Genomic DNA, 18,741 nt, shown 5'->3' on the forward strand with positions numbered 1-18,741 from the left:
TTGTTTTTAAAAGATATAATTGGACTGGTATCTTTAACTTTTACTTCTGTGTGACCTTCCGTGTTCATCATACTATCTGTGGTTATATTCAACGGATTCTATATTTTAGGTCTATTACTTTTATCAATTCTATTCCTACTTGAACCAAATACCTGAGTCATCCCTATGGTTTCTGTTGTAGTGACGTAATAAGAACTGTCATCTTCGTAATAATTAACCGATGAATTTACGTTTTTTGCCAATCATTTATGCCTATGGCAATAACTGCTTAACCACAACATATTAGTACACATCTTTGTATATTTACTGACAAGATACAACTACTCATTGATTTAAGGCCAACTTGTTTTTGGACTTGCCCTTCACTTTAATGAAAATAAGAATCTTTTTCTTTAACTTTCTAATCAAAATAAAATTTTGGCGGCGACAACTACGAGCTGGTTTTTAAGATGAAAATGTAATAAACTTGTTTCTTATCTTCCCTGCTTGCGTAACTAGGAATATTTTTATACTAAAGTGTATTTCTACGCAATAATTGTGTTCATAATTGCTTGGTTTATTGGTCCCCGATTTCCCCTACAATAGGCGGGTTATAAGAAGTTACAAAATCCGTGTACCGGTAGCCTATACGGCAAACGTGAACATTTCAAAAAAGAACGCCATAGATAGTTAACTGTTGTATGTACGGTCGCCAACTTGGGAAGTGCGCGACAATGCTAACCTACCATCTTACAGCACAATTCTACTATTGCATGTTTTAAGCTCTTGGGCTTAGCCACCTTTTCCAGCTCGTTAATTGTTCGTGAGCATGTGTTTTATTGTGCTATTTAAGCTATAGTTACAACGGTTAGCATCGTAACTTTCGCTTCGCATAGTTTGTGACGATAAGAAGATATTATACTGTGTTGTTTACGGAAATCGCTTTCATTAAACGTGATATAAAAATGCTGACGAGCTTCTGGTTTTGCAAACCTGCTCATTGTTTTTGTTTGAATTTTATATCGCCTAGTGTAGTCATTACTTCGTGTCTATTGTTTTAAAGTCGTGACATAAAAACTGTGCATGCCTATTATACGTGATTCAGTTGCAGTCATTTAATCAATTCGTGTATTAAGTTATTAGCTGCAACATATTTGCAGCTACAGCAGCCTTGTGTTGTAGCTGCTGAGTCAATGTTTTATTTAAATGTAATCGTTCAAAAAAGCTTCAATATAATCAGAATATACAGTTGTCAAGGTGAACAATTAATTCTAAGATTAAGTAAAGCAGAACGACGACCTTGAGGCTCATTTATCATCGAGGATAATAAACAATTCAACTGACAAGCATTGTAGTGAAGTGGTCGCCCTTACAGGTTAAGGAACGATAAACAACCATTTCATTAAAAGTTAACGACGAAAAATAAACAATAAAATACAACGTTCGAACTTTGGAAAGGTGTTGGGTTTTTTGAAATCCTAAGACACGTCAAAACGCTAAAACTCCTTAAAAATAGTGGTTTAAGTAAATTAACGAGTACTTTTCATCTTTTTTACTAAATAAAATCTTGTAGAAACGTTTTATAAGCATAAGAAAAGTCGTATATATTTTGACGAAGTCCGCAATGTAAAGTTTTTGTTTATTAATGGACACCTATAATCGTAAGTTAAAAATTATGCTGTGAAATAATACAAATGGGTCTACATTCTGCAGTATACACTCACGTTGACACGGCAGACCCGCGTTTACAGCATATTGCCTTTCCTCATTTTGAACCCGGCAGCTTGCAGCGCATTTTGCGTGAAAAGCATGGCTTATTCTCTTCGTTTTGTCGAGCGTTATGTCTCTGGGCAAGGCAAGAAATTGCCAAATAAAATCTAAACAATGCAGTTTGCACCCTATTTCGTCTCCATCGTTTTTTGTTATAATTTTTTTCGTATCGTATTATCGTGTCAAAATAGAAATATGTATTATTTTTTTCAAAGTTGAATCACCTGAAACAGAGAAACGATTATATTTTGTGAAAGCAATAATCAGGCCTATTTTGCGAGGCGTGTGCTCACTTGATCTGGTCTTGTAGATAGGGTCACTTGCGATTGTTGTGTCTGGTGTCCGCATGAAAATGTTCCAGTTACTGTACGTCGAGCGTTTTCAATCGTCAACTTTGGGCGTTCTAATAAGGGTTAATGCATAAACACTTTGCTTTGAATGAATGGTCGTATTCTTATTCAAAAAATTTCGTTGTACTCATTTTCCGAACCAAAAAGAGTAGGTTACGACTTGTATATATACGAAAGTCGAAATTCTACATGTTTTCTCTGAAGAAGCATTTGCATTTTTTATATATCAAATCTAAGCTATGTGTAAGACTCTTACAATTACGACTATTTTTGTACGTCATTTGAACGTAATATTAAGAGTAGGCTAACTACGGCAATACTTAACCGCAAAACTGCTCTGCTTTGCGCATGGGGTAAGTTACTTACGTGACGTCTTTACGAAATGTGAGACGTAACGTAACGTCACGTCGCACTCACGTCTTCGGATTATTTTTCTCAGCTGGGTGCCAATTGTTGTACTTGCAAATATGAAAATAAACTTGATTTCGGGCGTTTCAGGCAATTTTAGAGCGTTTATGTGCAGTTTGGCATTTGGGGGGAGGTGGGCAAAGGCAACATATCTAAATTAAACTTAAAAAATTTTGGCCCCCTAAGATTCAATCGTAAATACGCCAGTAGGCCGACCAACTTTGAAAATTGTTCCGGCATTACTAACGCTTGTCCTATATCACTTCATTCTCTTTTAGGACGACATTATTATTTAAGAAACCGTTGGATAAATTTAAGAGGCCGCTACGGTCCATCAAAACACATTTTTAAAAAACACTATGCACGGGCATTGAAAGTAGTTAGCCTGCTCTGGTTAGAAAATTGCAATCAGCCACTTCTACGATTTCATTGCGTTTAGAACAGTTGTACAAAAGGGATTTCCCTTTAACCAGAAGATATGCTCTAAGTCTAAAGTCTAAACTCAGGATTTCAGAGTTTCAGAATAGCCTAGTTTGGTATTAGTTAACTAGGTTACAAACATATCAATAGGCCTAGTTAAGTATACAGCGTTTCAAAATCGTAAAGCATAAATAAGCAGCTATTTTAAATATTAGAGTAGCCTTACATTTCGTTTCCCGTTTTAAAGCTGTTAAAAAAATATATTAACAAGTCTCAACTTTCTGTGGTATTTTTACTTTGGTGCATGCTGAACTAAGTTACTGAAAGGCTACAAGCTTTGAGAAGACCATGCAGGTAGACAAAGTTGCCAGGACGTCTGTTTAAGGTCCCCTGTTGAGGCCCGAACGTTTTCCCGGTAAAAATTTGTCGCCCAGTCAGCCCCTGGTTTTGTTCAACATGAGGTCACGTTACGTGGTCAGGGTAGTTCGGACTGCAGAGTATGGCAATAGAACACCCGAGATTTTTTTCTAAAGCGGCATTTCACACCAGCTGGACTGCAGAGTATAGCAGTTTTTTCCGAAATCTTGGGTGTGCAGAAGCAAAATTCCAATGTGCTGTTGTGCACTGCGACTCGTGGCCCAAGGTTGCCTGGCGTTTGTCCAGGCAAGGTACGGTCCTATACGATAGGAATCAGGGAAAAAATCAGTTTTTTTTTTTTAGAGATATATAGCCTATCGGTTTTAAACACTAATTTTGCAGTAAAAATTGGAGCAAAAGTTAGTGGCTTCTATTTTTTCGTTGGAGGCACCGGTTTTGCCCTGGTGTGCAATGCCATTTGAGAAAAAATCTGGGGTGTGCTCTTGCCATACTCTGCAGCCTGGCACACCAGGACAATCCAGCGTCTTTGAAAAGAAAAAAGATACTAAATTTTGCTTCGATTTGTATTGCAAAGTTAGTGTTTAAAAGCGATGTCTTTAAGGAAAAAAACAGGAAACACAGACCAATTTCTAACATAAAAGGACACATCCTTGCCTCAGTGCCCGCACAAATGGCAGGCAGCTTTGGGCCACGAGTTGCAGTGCACACCAGCTGGTTCATTGCACACTCGAGATCTCAGCGAAAACTGCCATACTCTACAGTCTGTAGCGTAGCATGTGACGGGAAATGTATGAAAGTTTGTCGGGGATCTGCGGCGCATTACGCATGTCATTTTGGTTTCCCTTTCAAGCAAAGTTTAAAGTAATAGACTAGCTGTAAATATAAACTGAATTACTATAATTACACGCAAACTCTTAAGCATATCACATCACTTGCTTTGCTGGCCACCTACCCAGACGTAATATTTAAAAAGTCTAGTGTGTTGGATTCAAATCGCTGTAAAATTTGATCTAGGCACCATAATTTTGAAAGTTTTTCTTTAATCATATAAAAGAATTAATATGTGATTTACTTGAGTGAAATCGTTACAATCCGATGCCTAAACTGCCTTTAATTTGAAAAAGAATCAAAGTGGGTGACAGTTGTAGTATTGCTGTCTTGCATGTTTTAAGCTCTCTTTAAGTGCTTTTCCTGTTCATAAATTGTTCATAAGCATGTTCTTTATTGTGCTATAACTAGGGGGGGCAAAGTAGACTTTCTAATATTTAGGTATTCGAATCCAAATTGTTTGGTTTAGCAAATCCTGGGGTTTAAAAATCTTTTGTGATGTGTAACCCACTTATGTTTTTTCCCTTCCTGCAAGAACAAAAGACATGTCATACGCATGTATGACATACATGTATGAGTCAAAGCATTACTTTTTTCGTTTTTATCGTTTCAACATAATTCGCTAACGCGTTCTTAAGCTGTGTTTATTGCTGCAAGTAGATAGATATAAAAGCGTAGCGGTGACATAGTGACCTTGCATTGAATGAATTATTATGCATTGGACGCATGGCCAAGGCGTGACTGATATTGTGTAACGTCAAGAAGGTTTTTTGTTCGGCCCCAAATTTTGTTATTTTTACTCAGGTACAGTCATTAGTTACCTTTTCACTTGTAACAATTAACTGTACCACGTTACGTAAAGCTCACATTTTGCAGACACAAAGAGGGAAAAAGAAAAAGGTAAATATGAAAAAGGCAAATATGGAAATAGGAATATGTTGCACAGACAACTAAACCTACTATGCGGTAAAACATTAACTGGATTCCCACCGATGCATTGTGTAAAAACAAAGCATTTTTCATAAAATTTTGAGGCCATGCACGCAAACATGCACAAGTTATCAACTACGACCGTAGGTTGTGCACCCCTGATCTAAACTCTACAGGACATCATAGTAATATTATTGACAATTTTTTGATTACATAATGGCAAGTATTATAACCACCTTTTGTTGGTTGAATTTGTTCTTACACCAGTTTTTAAAGGTGCATAGTTCATACAATGGACATTTTTTGGGGATTTTACCTATCAAATTAAAATTAGAATTTGAAGCACTGACTGAAATTTGTAGGAATCGTATGCGATTGATCCGATAAAATATGTTTACCTGATGGCTTTCTGTTTCACTTTCACATAACACTTATAGGCCTATTCTATTTGTTGCACAGTTTTATTGCATAAATTATCTCCCCTTACTGCTTGTTGCAAATTACCATAATTTCCTGTTATCCTTTCAGGAAATTGTTTAAATACTACTGCCTTCAAAATTAGTCAAATACATCAATACCAGTACTGTTAACTAAACATTTATTTAACTTGCAGGCAATGATAGTGATGACAATGATTTGCAGGGTTAAATTTTTAACAGTTATTTAGCCGGCCTATAGGTTTAATCTTGTAATCAAACCGCCTGTGTTGAGTTTGACAATGCATTTCAATCTAATTGCTAAAAAGATTTGCATAAATTACAACAGAGTCTGCATTACCTTATTATTTATTCACCAATGACGACATTAAATCCATTTTATTGGATTATTACACTTTTGATAGTTATCGTACTTTTATGATAACATACATTATATATAAAATCATTGGTGTATCTAGTTCTGGACATTAAACCATATACAGTCGACTCCGCTTAATTCGGACACTTTGGTTCTGCTCACTTTTGGCCGAATTAAGCGGAGAAACGGCTTTGTCCGAATTAAGCGGAAAATCAATTGTTGGTTTCATGGTCATGCGTAATGGCTGACAACGTATTTAAAATACTGTACTGTTGCGTAATAAATGAATTGCAGCTGCGCTATACTGCAGTAATTGGCATTGATCGCATAAAACGTCTTCGTTTACTTTAGTAAGCAATTTCACTTTTTGTGCTAAACTTTTCTGTACCATTCTGTCCTACAAGATGGACGCAATTGTACCGAAGTAAAAGCGACTATGAAGCTGGCATGGCCTTATATGAGTTCATTGTCGATTGTTACTACATGAATCGTCATTGTTTCACCACAATCACTCATAATGCAATCGCATCTTGTGTTAAAACGAAGGAAGTACTGTTTATTGTGTAATAACTAATAACCTAACGATGGAATTGCGAACCTGTGTCCGAATTAAGCGGAGAATTGTCCGAATTAACGGGAGTTTTTTACGTTCAATTTTTACTTTTGTTCCGTTCCCGAGCATTTTGGCCGAATAAAGCGGTTGTCCGGGTTATCCGGTGTCCGAATTAAGCGGATTCGACTGTACTAAGTATTATAACTTATTAACAAGCAAACATGGTGTTTTATTAGACCACTAGACTATTAAGACAGAGTTAAATGCAGACTAATTTCGTAAATTTAAATTGAATATTGTAAAATTATATTACTGGAAGAACCTATATGCCAGAACACAGCCCTTCACCAACACCAGAGAGAGCTTTATATGGTTTTGTTCTCTACTTATCAAGCTACGCTTTCCTTGGTATAGCAATTGGATAGATTTTGTTAGTTTCATCTTGAATGCAAGTTACATATATTAAAATACTGCATCGTTCAATTATTTGTATGTTCCTGTGAATGAAACTGTTAACATTCAATGCAGGATTATACTTTCTTTGGGCGTATCTTCCGGCTCATATTTTGAACTATATTGGACTTGACTATCATCCACAAAAGTATGGAGAATTTTGCATGTTTTTAAAAGCTTATAGGGTGATAGAATAGTGACCACAGCTTACAAGTATCTGAATGACATTACAAGTAAAAATTTCATTACCGTTATATATTTATTGCCTGAATAATCATTCATTCGTTCATTTAACTTTAGAAGACTGTGACATGGCCTTTTTAGATAAAGAACATTTGCAATATTAGTATTTTTTACTAATGCTTTGTTAAAATTTTTTGTTTTAGGTTTTGGGCAATTGTAATACCATTTCTGACTTTGTTTGCATTTATTGTTTTTCAAACAACCTATTTCATTTTGAACATCTTTCATTCTCTTGCACTGGAAGGTATGTTTGATTCTATAACTGCATTTTGAAGAGAATTATAATTTGTTGATTAATTTGATTTAATTCGTTGTGTCTAAAAATAAGTGTTGTTGCTAATTTTGTACTATGGCTGATTAAAACTAATTACATTACATTACACTTATTACATGCAAACATGGTGTAACAATTCTTTCTGCTATGGGCTGTGCTAGAAGTCTCAGAGAACCACATGCATGCATATGGGCTAGTAACTGTTTACAATACTGCACAGTGCAAGATATAAATATTTAGTGACCATACAACACACAAATCATAACACCTTCACCCGTCATGCTATTTCATTCACGAAACACATTTAAATGTGAACTGATAACCAGGGTGGTTGGTAAATGCCCTTAAGGTGTTTCATGGGAAAAACAATATGAAAATTTGCCAGAATTTGCTAATATACATTATAATGTTTTATAGCCAATCATTTTTGTGGTTGCATTTGTGGAAAAGGTAGCACTTTTTTAGGAAAACTCAAAACATTCAAGTTTTAAATTCACAAAGTTAGTAGAGCTTTTGGTATTATCCTTTCAACACAAGAGTGTGCCAAGTAAGGCTAACTGAAATTTAGCATGTAAATATAATCACATCATGAATTTGTATGTGGAAAGAGAAAGATATCTTTAAATACAAACACTCAAGATGTATGTTTTGTAAATGGTAAACACTAAGTGGTAAATCTTGTTGTTTTTTTGAAGAATATCCTAATGCTAAAGAAGCACGAAATTTTCAGTTAGGTTGAACAAAATTGCCTGAATAAATCAGAATACGCTAATGGCTGAATTGGTTTCTAGATTTGGTTAAAACCTTGTACCATACATTTGAAAAATCTGATTGTAAGTTTTGCTTTGCAGAATAACCATAACGACAGTGGTTGTGCTTGCAATGTACATAATTTGAAAAACGTTAATGTCATCTACATGTCGTACTGTCACAAGAAAGTTCGTTATTTTAGCTACCATTTTTGATCATTTAGTTTATTTTTGTTGTATGAGACTCTAAGTACGCTGCAATGCTTATAGTACAGAAATGCATGATTTGGCTGAATGATTTCAGTTCCTTTTGCTACAAAATCGATTCAAAAAAAAAATTTTTTTGTACACCACTAGAAACCACCACACCGCAACTTATGAAAAATCTTATCCTGAGAAAGTGTTACGAATCAACAAAGTTTGAGAATCTCTGGCATAGTATATGCAGTTATTAGTTTATGACAAACTTAACGTATAGTATTGGGTGATTACAACTTACCTGGGCTAGTGGGCTGCTGCTACTAAAAAGAAGTACTGCTACTCTAAAAAAAAGCACAAAGCTATGTACAATCAGATGCTGCTTTTGAACATGAAAATTATGTTGCAACAGGAAACATTTTACAGGGAAATAATGTTTAACACAAAGTTTGTTTTTGTCTGGTAAGTAAATTAGTAATTTCAAATCAAAAATACTTTTTCCGATTGTTTATTGTTTTTTTTTGTTTGGCAAGAAATCATACTTTTTTAAACATTGTCTATATAGTAAGAAATTAACATAAATTTCTGGCATATGATATTAGAAGCTCTGAAAATGTCATTTTGTTGTAAACAATAACCAATTTAAGTTTACAATGTATATATTGTTGAATTAGTAAATATATATTAAACACTTTGGATTGGACCAAATCTGTGTAATTTTCTTTAATGATTATGCTATCTAAGTGTTTGTGTTATAATAGCTAAGTTGTCCAAATACATTAAATGATCTCACTGTAATTGCTTTGTAGAATACCTACAGTGACAGCTAGCACAGTGCCTTTCAACCTTTGTGAGGACGGTTTGCACTTTTTAGTGTCATAAAAATCTTATCTGCACGTGATGCAGTCCAAGCTGTAAAACGTTTGGCAGGCTGGCGTGTTTGTCATTTGTTCACTTTTTCTTGGTGCTACTTATTCAAACTAAACATTTTTTAAAACAATCCATACCAAAATCTGTATACGTTAGGGTTGTTCATATTTAGGTCATGTTTAAAAAGTTCAAGTTAAATAAACTCATCCAATTCTGTATCAACCAAAACTAAATGTGCAAAAAGAAGTTTTTAAAATTTTAACTTTCTGTCCCCGCTCATGAGCCCCAAAGTTTTCGCTTAAAAATCTCTAAATTTGGGAATTCTTCTAAACCGAAAATGTTGAAAAACTTACATTTATAGTGCTTGTTTACTATTCTTGTAATAATGGGATTTCAGTAAACATCTGTAAAAGCATTTTTCTGTCGTATTTAGTTCTAAAAGCAGGATTGTACTTATAAAAAATTGCACATTTTATATCCAGTATACCACATTTTGAATTTTGTTCATCATGTTTAGTATAGTTCTGAAACCCATCTTGCTGCTTTCATAACACTGAAAAATCCTATATGCAGCACACGAGAAATGCAAGAACACAAGATTATAAGAAAATTATTACAAAGCTTTCGCAATGAACTCAACCAGACAACACAATATAGTATAAAAATACATTTTTAAGAAATGGTGATTTCAATTCTGCTTTTGAAAATTGTGCAACTTCCATCTCTGTTCCTTTACTGCTTTTAGAAAATTTTGTCAAGGATTTTCAGTTAGCTTAATAAACGCAAATAGTGCCTAATAGAAAAATATGCAAATTTTCAAATCTCAGTAACACTTTTACTGATGGCATGGAACAAAGATAGCTATAGTCAGCTCTTTTTTTTGCAAAAGATGAGTGAGTTCAGTCGATGAATACCTGTCAAAACAAAAAAATAAGGGATATTACAACATGTGCAGAATTTATGGGGCCAGATTTATGGTTTATTTTTTATTGCCCAAGTCTGATGCATGAATGGCCAGGCAAAGTAGTGGAAGAATGAGGCTCTTTCAAATCAGTCCGTATAGCCTAGGTGATCTTCTGTTTGCTGGTGGAAGTTGTGATCGAGTTAAGTTATTGACTCGAGTCATTACAACACTGATGTCGATAAAGAAATGAGATAAGCCATCACCTTGTTATGACGTTTACTTTTCTGTTTCTTTGCCACTTCAACATTCTGTCATGCTTTTTTTAATGGCTGTCTTACTCATGGAAGTTTTATTGAAAAAACTGGATTTGTTTTGTGATTACTGGACAACGTATATTATGGATGAGCTTGCCTCGACCATGGCATTATAAAACTGTTAAAATTAGCATATGTATTGGTGTTGGACTGTTGGTAAATATACTAATATGCTTGAAGATTTTTACAATTGGATATGTACAGTAAATTCAGTAATGTTGCACCAAGTCACATGTTTTTTCCATTGACTATTTTTGCCATGAAACATGCTGAGCAAAACCTAAGCTGTGGAAGATAGAGTAGTTCTTTAAAGCAAGAAGAAAAGTTTTGTGAGGCTTGCACTTGCTGTTCAAACAGGACTTACCAATAACTGTTTGAGATATTTGTGCTTATTAACATCTCGTTCAATCTTGGCACTTTTTGAATAGAAATGTAGTAAGTAGCAGATAGACAAAAACAAGTGAAAATTGCTCCTATTCTCATTACTTATGTAGAAAAATAGCTCTTAACCACTGTTCAGTCTTGAACTTACGCCTTTAAGAATACCCTTACCCTTTAAAACTCTCATCAAAAATGAATTTCATAGGAATTGCTCTTTGTTTTATGGTATTTGTTGTTAATGGTTATGTGTACTTAGTTACTAATATTTTAAACGCATGTAAGACTTTCATAAAACTATTTTTTATTTCTAGAAGAAATAAAGGAATATCTTTACGTTGAGGAAAACTCCAGTTGTATGCCACATAAAGCTAATCTTGAAGAGAGCTCAGTGACTCTTGTGCTTGAATTAAACATCCCACGACAGAGTTCTCTTAAAACTGTATCTATTGCATCACTAGTAGATGACTTCAACAATGATGAAGTTTGAAGATGGCTGTGTGACACAACATCTCAATGTAGAATTTAATAAGTCAGTTTTTGTGGGAAAAAGCATTGAGAATGGACAACCTGTTAGTATTTCTTTAAAAGATATGAAGGAATTGCTAGCATGGAAAAGTGATAATCCTGATGACTGTGGTCAAAAGTTTTCTGTTGCTAGTATACCTCACCTACCGAAAGTAAATAAGGAGTCTAAAACTAAAACTTTGGTATGCCATGATATGATGGGTGGATATATTTCTGACAGGTGATTACCTTGATATTTGTAGTACACTATTCTTATACCTACAATTCATTTGTCACTGTCATTCGTCTTTTGTCACTTTCTCATCAATTAAAATTATGGTTCTTAATTTATTTTTTATAGATTTGTTCAAGGTGTAACTGGGCAAGCAGCAACCGGATATAACATGAGATACTGGAGCAATGTAGATATTTTTGTTTACTTCAGCCACCACTTTGTCACTATTCCACCAGTAGGCTGGATTAATGCTGCACATAAAAATGGTGTGACTATTCTTGGTACATTCATAACTGAAGGGGAAGATGGTTTCTTGAGGTAACTTTGAAGCTCTAAACTGGTAAAACTTTATTTTGCTAATTGTAAGGTTTTAATGTAATAAAATCGTTTTGCATCCAGCAAGTTCATCCTACTACTGTGCATCTGTTAGAGGTTTTGAAATGGGATGGTTTAGGTTTTTAATGTTTGCTGGACTTAGCATTCTCAGAATTTCACCTAAAATGGATAGCAAAGATAACTTGGGATTGTCTTAATAAAATTACATATAGGTATATACCTTATTATCTTTTGTATAGAAGTATATTCCTCTGTGCTAGTGATTATTTTAAACGGAGTGAACAAAGAATTTTAAAGAGTAAATAAAATTTAAGGGTAAATGAATAAACTGAAACTCTTTGATAGGCAGAAGGGTTTAAAATGGGAGCTTGTGAGCCGCTTTGCTTATTTTTCATGTTTGTTTACATAACAACTTTATAATGTAGCTTAGTAAATAGTAGTACCATGTTTTATATAAATTTGTTAACGTCAGTATTGTGGTTGTTGAAAATGGAACCTAGCATTTGAATAGGTATTAGAGCAAGCTTTCCTCTCAAATGAATGAATGGATTTAGGTAACTCTAAGAGTAGCTGAACCCAAAAATTAAAACAGTTGCTTTGCAGTGTGACTATTGGCATGTTGCTGGTAAGATTGTCATAGCTTCCCCAAAAATTATGTAATATACGCAGGTGTGAATACATGTTGTCATCAACAGTCATCTGGAAAGCTACTGCAGACAAACTCATTGAAATTGCAACGTATTATGGATTCGATGGGTGGCTTATCAACATAGAAAACGAAATAAATGTAATTTTCATTTTAAGTTTCTTCAGTATGCTCTATAAAAACACACGCTCTATAGTGGCCGTCTGCACTTATCTGTACTGATTTGTGTTATCCATTTTTGTCACTTGACTATTGGATTTTTTATTAAAGACAGAAAAAGTTTCAGATCTTATTGAATTTATTGGGTATTTGACGGCTGGAATGCACGAAGTTGACAAGAACTCACTGGTTATCTGGTATGATAGTATTGTAAGAAATGGAACTCTGAATTGGCAAAATGAGCTAAACCACAAAAACAGGTCTCACAACTTTATGTGTTAGCAAGATCATGGCTTTTACCAATGCATTAAAAGTAGAGTTGTACTAGTTTTATTAATAATTTTGTATTGTCCATTTTTTAGAGCATTTTATGAGGCTTGTGATGGCATATTTCTAAACTACCTATGGAAAGAAGAAAATCTTGAAAGGACAAGACAGCAGGCCCATATCCTCAATCAAGTATATGTTGGCATTGACGTGTTTGGAAGAGGTGTTTATGGCGGCGGTGGTTACAACAGTGCTGCTGCTCTTGCAAAGATTCGAAAGTATGTTGGGGTACAAGAAGATTTTATCAAAATTTGTTTGTTCTAAAATTTATTTTGTCTTCTAAGATCTGGTCTGTCTGCTGCGATCTTTGCACCTGGGTGGGTGTATGAGGAGTTGGGCCAAGAGCATTTTGGTCAAAACCATCATCACTTTTGGGATTTGCTGAAACATCTATGCGTGTCCCGGGACCTTGATGGAAAGCACGGAATTGCAACCAGATTCAACCCTGGCTGTGGTATCAACGGAGAAAATAAATCAGCTGAATTCACAAAGAAATCAAAATCTTGGTATCACTTAAATTCCCAAGATACACTTCCTTCTTGCCTGCTGAATAACAACTTCTCTTTGATTGAGACTTTTTCAGGCTTCTCTCTTACAGTCTCCCCATTGGTGAATAAACAAGATCAATCCAGTACATTGGTTATTTTCAGCACTGAGTTGTATTCAAAAAATAATCAGATTGTAGTGACAACAGATGAAGCATCGAAAAAATCTACGTTTGTTTTGACCACCAGCTTGGGCCCATGTGTTTTGAAGCACCAGTTTGCTGATTATGGTTTTGCTGTTAAAACCATCACACAAAACAACATGGTACATATGTGCGTGAGCAACGAAACGTCTTTTGTAGTAAATGCTATATCAGTCCAACAAACAGAATCTTATCAGGCTATTAGCCTGCTTCAGATGATACCAGGATCTTTACCACCGCAATCCGATGTGATAGCTACTGTGGTTCTATGCTCAGAAGTGGAATGGCTTAAATCACAATCCAGTAGAAAAAATTTCCTCTTTAGCTGCACGCTGGTGTTTAACAACATTCCTGAAGGTACTTGCAGCACTGAAGTGTCTTATCTTCTTGGCAACAGGCAAAACGCTCAGCCCAGTAGCTGCATGCTTTCATCACTTGGCATTGCATCCGTATCCCGCTATCGGGTTCATCAGCTCGAATTACCGAATCCACAATATGGTGGTCCAGATTGTTTTATTGTGTTTCATGCAAGTCATCTAAATGCTTTCGGTCAGTTGGTCGGAAAGGGCCAGCTTAAATTAACATACTGTGAAAATTCATAAGGCTGTGATTGCAAAATGTAACGAAGCACTTTATTTTGAAATTTACTTGTCGTACTATGTGAAGATGATCGTAAAATTTTTAGAGTATAACTTCTGATGCAATTAATCTCCTGCTGTAGCGATACTGCTGCTTACTGTCGCTTTGCTATTATTGGTATATTCAGCCATCCTGCATGAGACTTTGATAATTACTTTCTCTTGAATTTATTTCGTTGTAGTGTGTTGCTAAAGTGCAATTTATTGAAGTGTTTTATGTATTCACAGTTCATGCCTTGCAGAACTCGTAATCACCCTACCACAGTTACCTTGTCTGAAAATGCATGTTAATAATAACAGCAAAGCAATTCTGTGTGTACGTTCATCCTCACGTTTTCCGGCCTTTCTGACTCTACTCTAATAGGTACCGGGCGTTGGCTACAGCGTACACACTACCCAAACAATATATGTAATATGTATGGTGAATATGTAAAAGGTGTATTATTTGGACAGGTCACGCATTTTTGGAATTGGGATGATAATGATCTTAGGATTGAAACAAAACCAATCGTCCTCTTTCGTTTTTGGCCGAAAATCCGCTTCGTAATGTAGTGCAGTGTTTCAATATTTGAATATGACACATCCTTATATTATAACATTTACCAGAGTCTTATATTTATGTAGTAAACAACTTTTAGCTAACTTATAACTTGACTTTAAACGTATCCAGTTTTTCCGAAAGCTGTCGTTAAAAACTGAAAATATAACTTAATAGTTATTAGCTTCATACTTTGGTTGTAGCCTATGCTAAAAACTTTGTAGTATTTTTTCTGTTTCGTTAAGAAAACTGTGTCGAAGAGATAAAGAGAAGTCTTCTGAAAACTATTAAATGATGGAGCAATGGTGGCATTCAGCCGGTTCGTGCGACCCGGTTCTTGGAATTTTAATGGCCTCCGCGAACCGGTTGTTAACAAGCGTATGTATAGGCCTATGTTATATCGGCCCCAGGTCAATATGACATGCTGCTAGTGAGAGAACCGGATGTTAAAATATTTGAATCCCACCACTGATGGTAGGCTGTAGGCTACTGGTTCCTGCAGTTAAATGAAATTTTGTCAGGAGGAATAGCGAGAATAGGCTCCCGATGTTTGGAAAAGTTATGCATGTAAAATATGATCGTAAGAGACTTAAAAGTGCTTTAGTTTGAAAATTACACTTTGTGAATAATAAATAAGCCTAATCGTTAGGTATTTTATTGTTTATCAACTTGAATTTTGAAAAGCATTCATAATAGTTTTAACCAGTGATGTAATGACTCCAAGCACATTTTACTTGATTTGACTTGGGTCAAACGTCCTAAATCAGGGTTTAAAATTACTCTAGTCACAGTATTACAGTCATGATGGCAAATTATGAATTTTTGGGTAACAAAATGGAATATTTTCCGAGAAATTTCACTTCTCTGAAAAAGTTTCAACCAGACTAACTTGGAGATAGGCGTGAACCCGTGACGTTGTGACAGTCTGTTTAACGCAATGCCTAGTGTGACAGTAGGAAAATTTTGAAGCTGAAGACATTGACTTGTCTTGACTCGAGTTACAGTGTAATTTGACTCAGGACACAATTCAAATAGACTCAAGTCAGAAAAAATGGCTTGGTTAAAAATTAAAACACTGGTTTTTACTTTTGTGCCGAAATAACTTTGTTTAAATTCCGAAATGTCCAATCGCAAACTTAAATTGAGTAAAATTATTATTCACTGCCTTCTGGATCTTCCCAGGTTTTCGCAAATGTCAATAATTCCCGGGAATTGCTTGTACAAGTTATGAAATTAGCTAAGATTTATGAGGAAAAAAATAGCTTTTTAAAATGTAAAACTAACGTTTTATATGTACAGCAAAAAGTCCGACGTCCGTGGGCCCTGAAATGGATTGAATCCTTGCAATCACAAATACGGCATATTACCGTTCAGCGGAAGGGCAGTAATCAAGTAAATTTTAGCCGGCGTTAGTGCGTTCTTCGCTAACTTTGCTTGTTCTTGCTTATTTACATGTTTCGTCTAATCCGTAGATAAATACCAATAAAGTGCTTGTCATTTACGAATACGAGTACTTTGTCTGCATAGGATGTGTGTGTTGTCTGAAATATTTTTAGCGTTAGGAAGGTGAGAGCTGGGAGATGTCTGCTAAATGTGTAGTCAGTTATTATGAGCGGCGAAATTTGCTTCATTAGGATTAGTTTCCACACGAAATGGACTAGGTTATCAGATTTTGAACTAGCAGGTCAACTTGAAAATGTTGAAATCCTTCCGACAAACTCGGGGCACGTAGGCTATATAGGGAATCTCTGTTCAGATTGCGTAACTCACCCAAAGTTTCCTTTTAGTTTGAATTCATAACCAAGCCACTTTTAGGTCACACGTCATGGACTTGTTTTCTTCCAGTTAGTGACATGAATTTTAACCTGTAAACTTTCAGTCATATTCAACCCACATTGCCCACGTCATCGTCGATTGTTGCATGTTCTCTGAATGACGTCATAAGCTGTGGAGAAATAGGTGCTGCATTTCCGTGTAAAATGCTATGCCCTTTCCTGAACTTGTGACGTTTACTACAGAGTTTTATTAGCTAGGGTAATCATTAACACTTCGCTTGCTTTGGCGAGATAGGGATTAGTATTTAGAAACGTTATGATAAAGCATTTCGTTACATTGGTTCACACTACAAATTGCTTCAGAAAGGTTTAGTCTTCGAACTCAACTATCTGAAGTATGTTAAGCGGACTATACTTTTAAATACGTGTCGCAGCATGTGGGACGATCTCGACTCAAAAATCTTGATGGCACCGACCTTCTTGTCAATATACAACAGCTTTAAATTGAAGTTCATTCAGATATGAACATAGAGCAAAGCGGTAGTTTAGTAACTTTGGAACTGTGACGTGTGCTTGCCAATCACCAATCAAGTTCATCATTTCCTAGCTACCGCTTGAGCTCCATTTTAGAAGTTAATCATTATTTACTACCACTTAGCCTTTTTCACACTTACAACGTTATTCGGTAATTTACAAACTGTTCAAAACGAAAGAAATTTCTGTGGACAACTGGTGTGAATTAATTCACAGCTGAAGGTGTGAAAGAGGTCACAAAAAGCATTACGAGAGATTAGCAGGTTTGTCGTTGGTAAACGTTTACTATGGAAAGCAGTCGCTGCATTCAAAACTGAAAAGAATATCTTTGTGAATCCTAAACGTGGTAAGACGATTTTATTACTATAGCTCATAGACAACTTGACAGTCAGATACACTCATTCTTTACAAAAACCATAGGTATGAAATCTGTGTTAAGTTATCTTATTCCAGAGCTATCTAAGTTTGAGCAAATTTATGGTTGTAAAAGCTTCTTGCAGTGTTCTTAATTTACCGAAACTCAAAGTTACTTCAAACTACGGAAGTAGAGAGACGAGGAACTAGTTCATTGTTTTACACAGTAATGTAACAGGAAGAACATTGGGAAAGGGGCTACAATACCTATTAAAGTTCCTTTGAAAAAATGGCGAAAAAATTTTTCATTAAACGTCGTATTGTGCAGACCCTCAAACGCAATCCATTAAAGTGACTGTTCGCTAAGTGGCTCAACATGCTTGAGTCCTTTCGCTGCCTCCCTGGAATACATGTCGACTCAAAAATTAATGTGACTAAATCGCTAAATCGGGATAGGTCAAAACAAAAAGAACAAACCTTTTTGTCTGCACCCATTTCGCTACCAGACAGCGCCTTAGGGTATAAAAAAGTTTGTGTATTTGTTATAATTTTAAATACACTTAGTTAGGTGCGCCATAAGTGACATAAAGTCGTGTGGTAAATCGTTAAACGATTTTCATTGTTAGTGTGAGAAAATAGATTGTGACGAAACGTTTGTTCGATGAAGTTGCATATCATTGTCACCTGCGCCATAAGGAATGTAAATATAACTAGAATGGCAACCACGCGCCTAAAGAGAAAAAAGAGGGTTTCAGTAAAAAGGTTGTTCAGCGTCAAAAGCAAAACTATGCTTGAAGTGTAAGTCATGAGAGAAGGACGTATGTGAGAATATGGTTGCGCCACGATTAGGTCGGAAAAGGTAGACTGTTAAACTTGCAGATCAAAGGTAGTCATGATTTCAGCGAGTTATTTCAGGTTGATGAGTGCAGAACGTTTTTATTGAATGATGGGAAATCTACCAGGCCAAAAATTTCTTTGTTCAGTGGCGATAACGTATTCTCCAGCCTGAGGCATCCATTCTAGACGTCGATGCCATAAAGCGATCCCTTGTTTTACCCTTTCATTATCGAACATTAAAAATTGGAGCTGACCTAAACGGTTTCGCTAGGGTGCACAATAACGTCAAGTGTGCTTTTCGAAATAACTCGCTGTTTGCTATATATACTTCGACTCATGCTTGTTTGTGTAGATAAGCATTTAGGGTACAGCT

At 35.5% G+C, this 18,741-nt stretch overlaps 1 protein-coding gene and 1 long non-coding RNA gene across 2 annotated transcripts; both read left to right on the plus strand.

Annotated features, from left to right (window-relative positions):
• The first annotated feature begins 1,665 nt into the window (after nt 1–1,665).
• LOC143450236 (uncharacterized) lies at nt 1,666–7,351 on the plus strand. Its single transcript, XR_013114666.1, has 3 exons — nt 1,666–5,033; nt 6,940–7,012; nt 7,251–7,351. It is a non-coding gene; the product is annotated as an uncharacterized LOC143450236 (long non-coding RNA).
• A 25-nt stretch (nt 7,352–7,376) lies between these two features.
• LOC143450235 (cytosolic endo-beta-N-acetylglucosaminidase-like) lies at nt 7,377–15,057 on the plus strand. Its single transcript, XM_076950700.1, has 7 exons — nt 7,377–8,790; nt 11,109–11,542; nt 11,663–11,854; nt 12,542–12,659; nt 12,789–12,937; nt 13,040–13,222; nt 13,289–15,057. The coding sequence occupies exons 2-7, from the start codon at nt 11,259–11,261 to the stop codon at nt 14,292–14,294; spliced, it is 1,932 nt and encodes a 643-aa protein (XP_076806815.1). The 5' UTR covers nt 7,377–8,790; nt 11,109–11,258; the 3' UTR covers nt 14,295–15,057.
• The last annotated feature ends 3,684 nt before the right edge of the window (nt 15,058–18,741 follow it).

Source organism: Clavelina lepadiformis, chromosome 3 (assembly GCF_947623445.1).
Source record: "Clavelina lepadiformis chromosome 3, kaClaLepa1.1, whole genome shotgun sequence".
Taxonomy (NCBI): Eukaryota; Metazoa; Chordata; class Ascidiacea; order Aplousobranchia; family Clavelinidae; genus Clavelina; species Clavelina lepadiformis.

What these genes read in the sequence shown, in the direction of transcription:
- LOC143450235 (XM_076950700.1), top strand. Translation starts at nt 11,259, where the DNA reads ATGACTTCAACAATGATGAAGTTTGAAGATGGCTGTGTGACACAACAT. An exon ending in GGGGAAGATGGTTTCTTGAG is followed by an intron (nt 11,855 to 12,541) that starts GTAACTTTGAAG and finishes TAATATACGCAG; the next exon opens with GTGTGAATACATGTTGTCAT. An exon ending in ACATAGAAAACGAAATAAAT is followed by an intron (nt 12,660 to 12,788) that starts GTAATTTTCATT and finishes TTTTTATTAAAG; the next exon opens with ACAGAAAAAGTTTCAGATCT.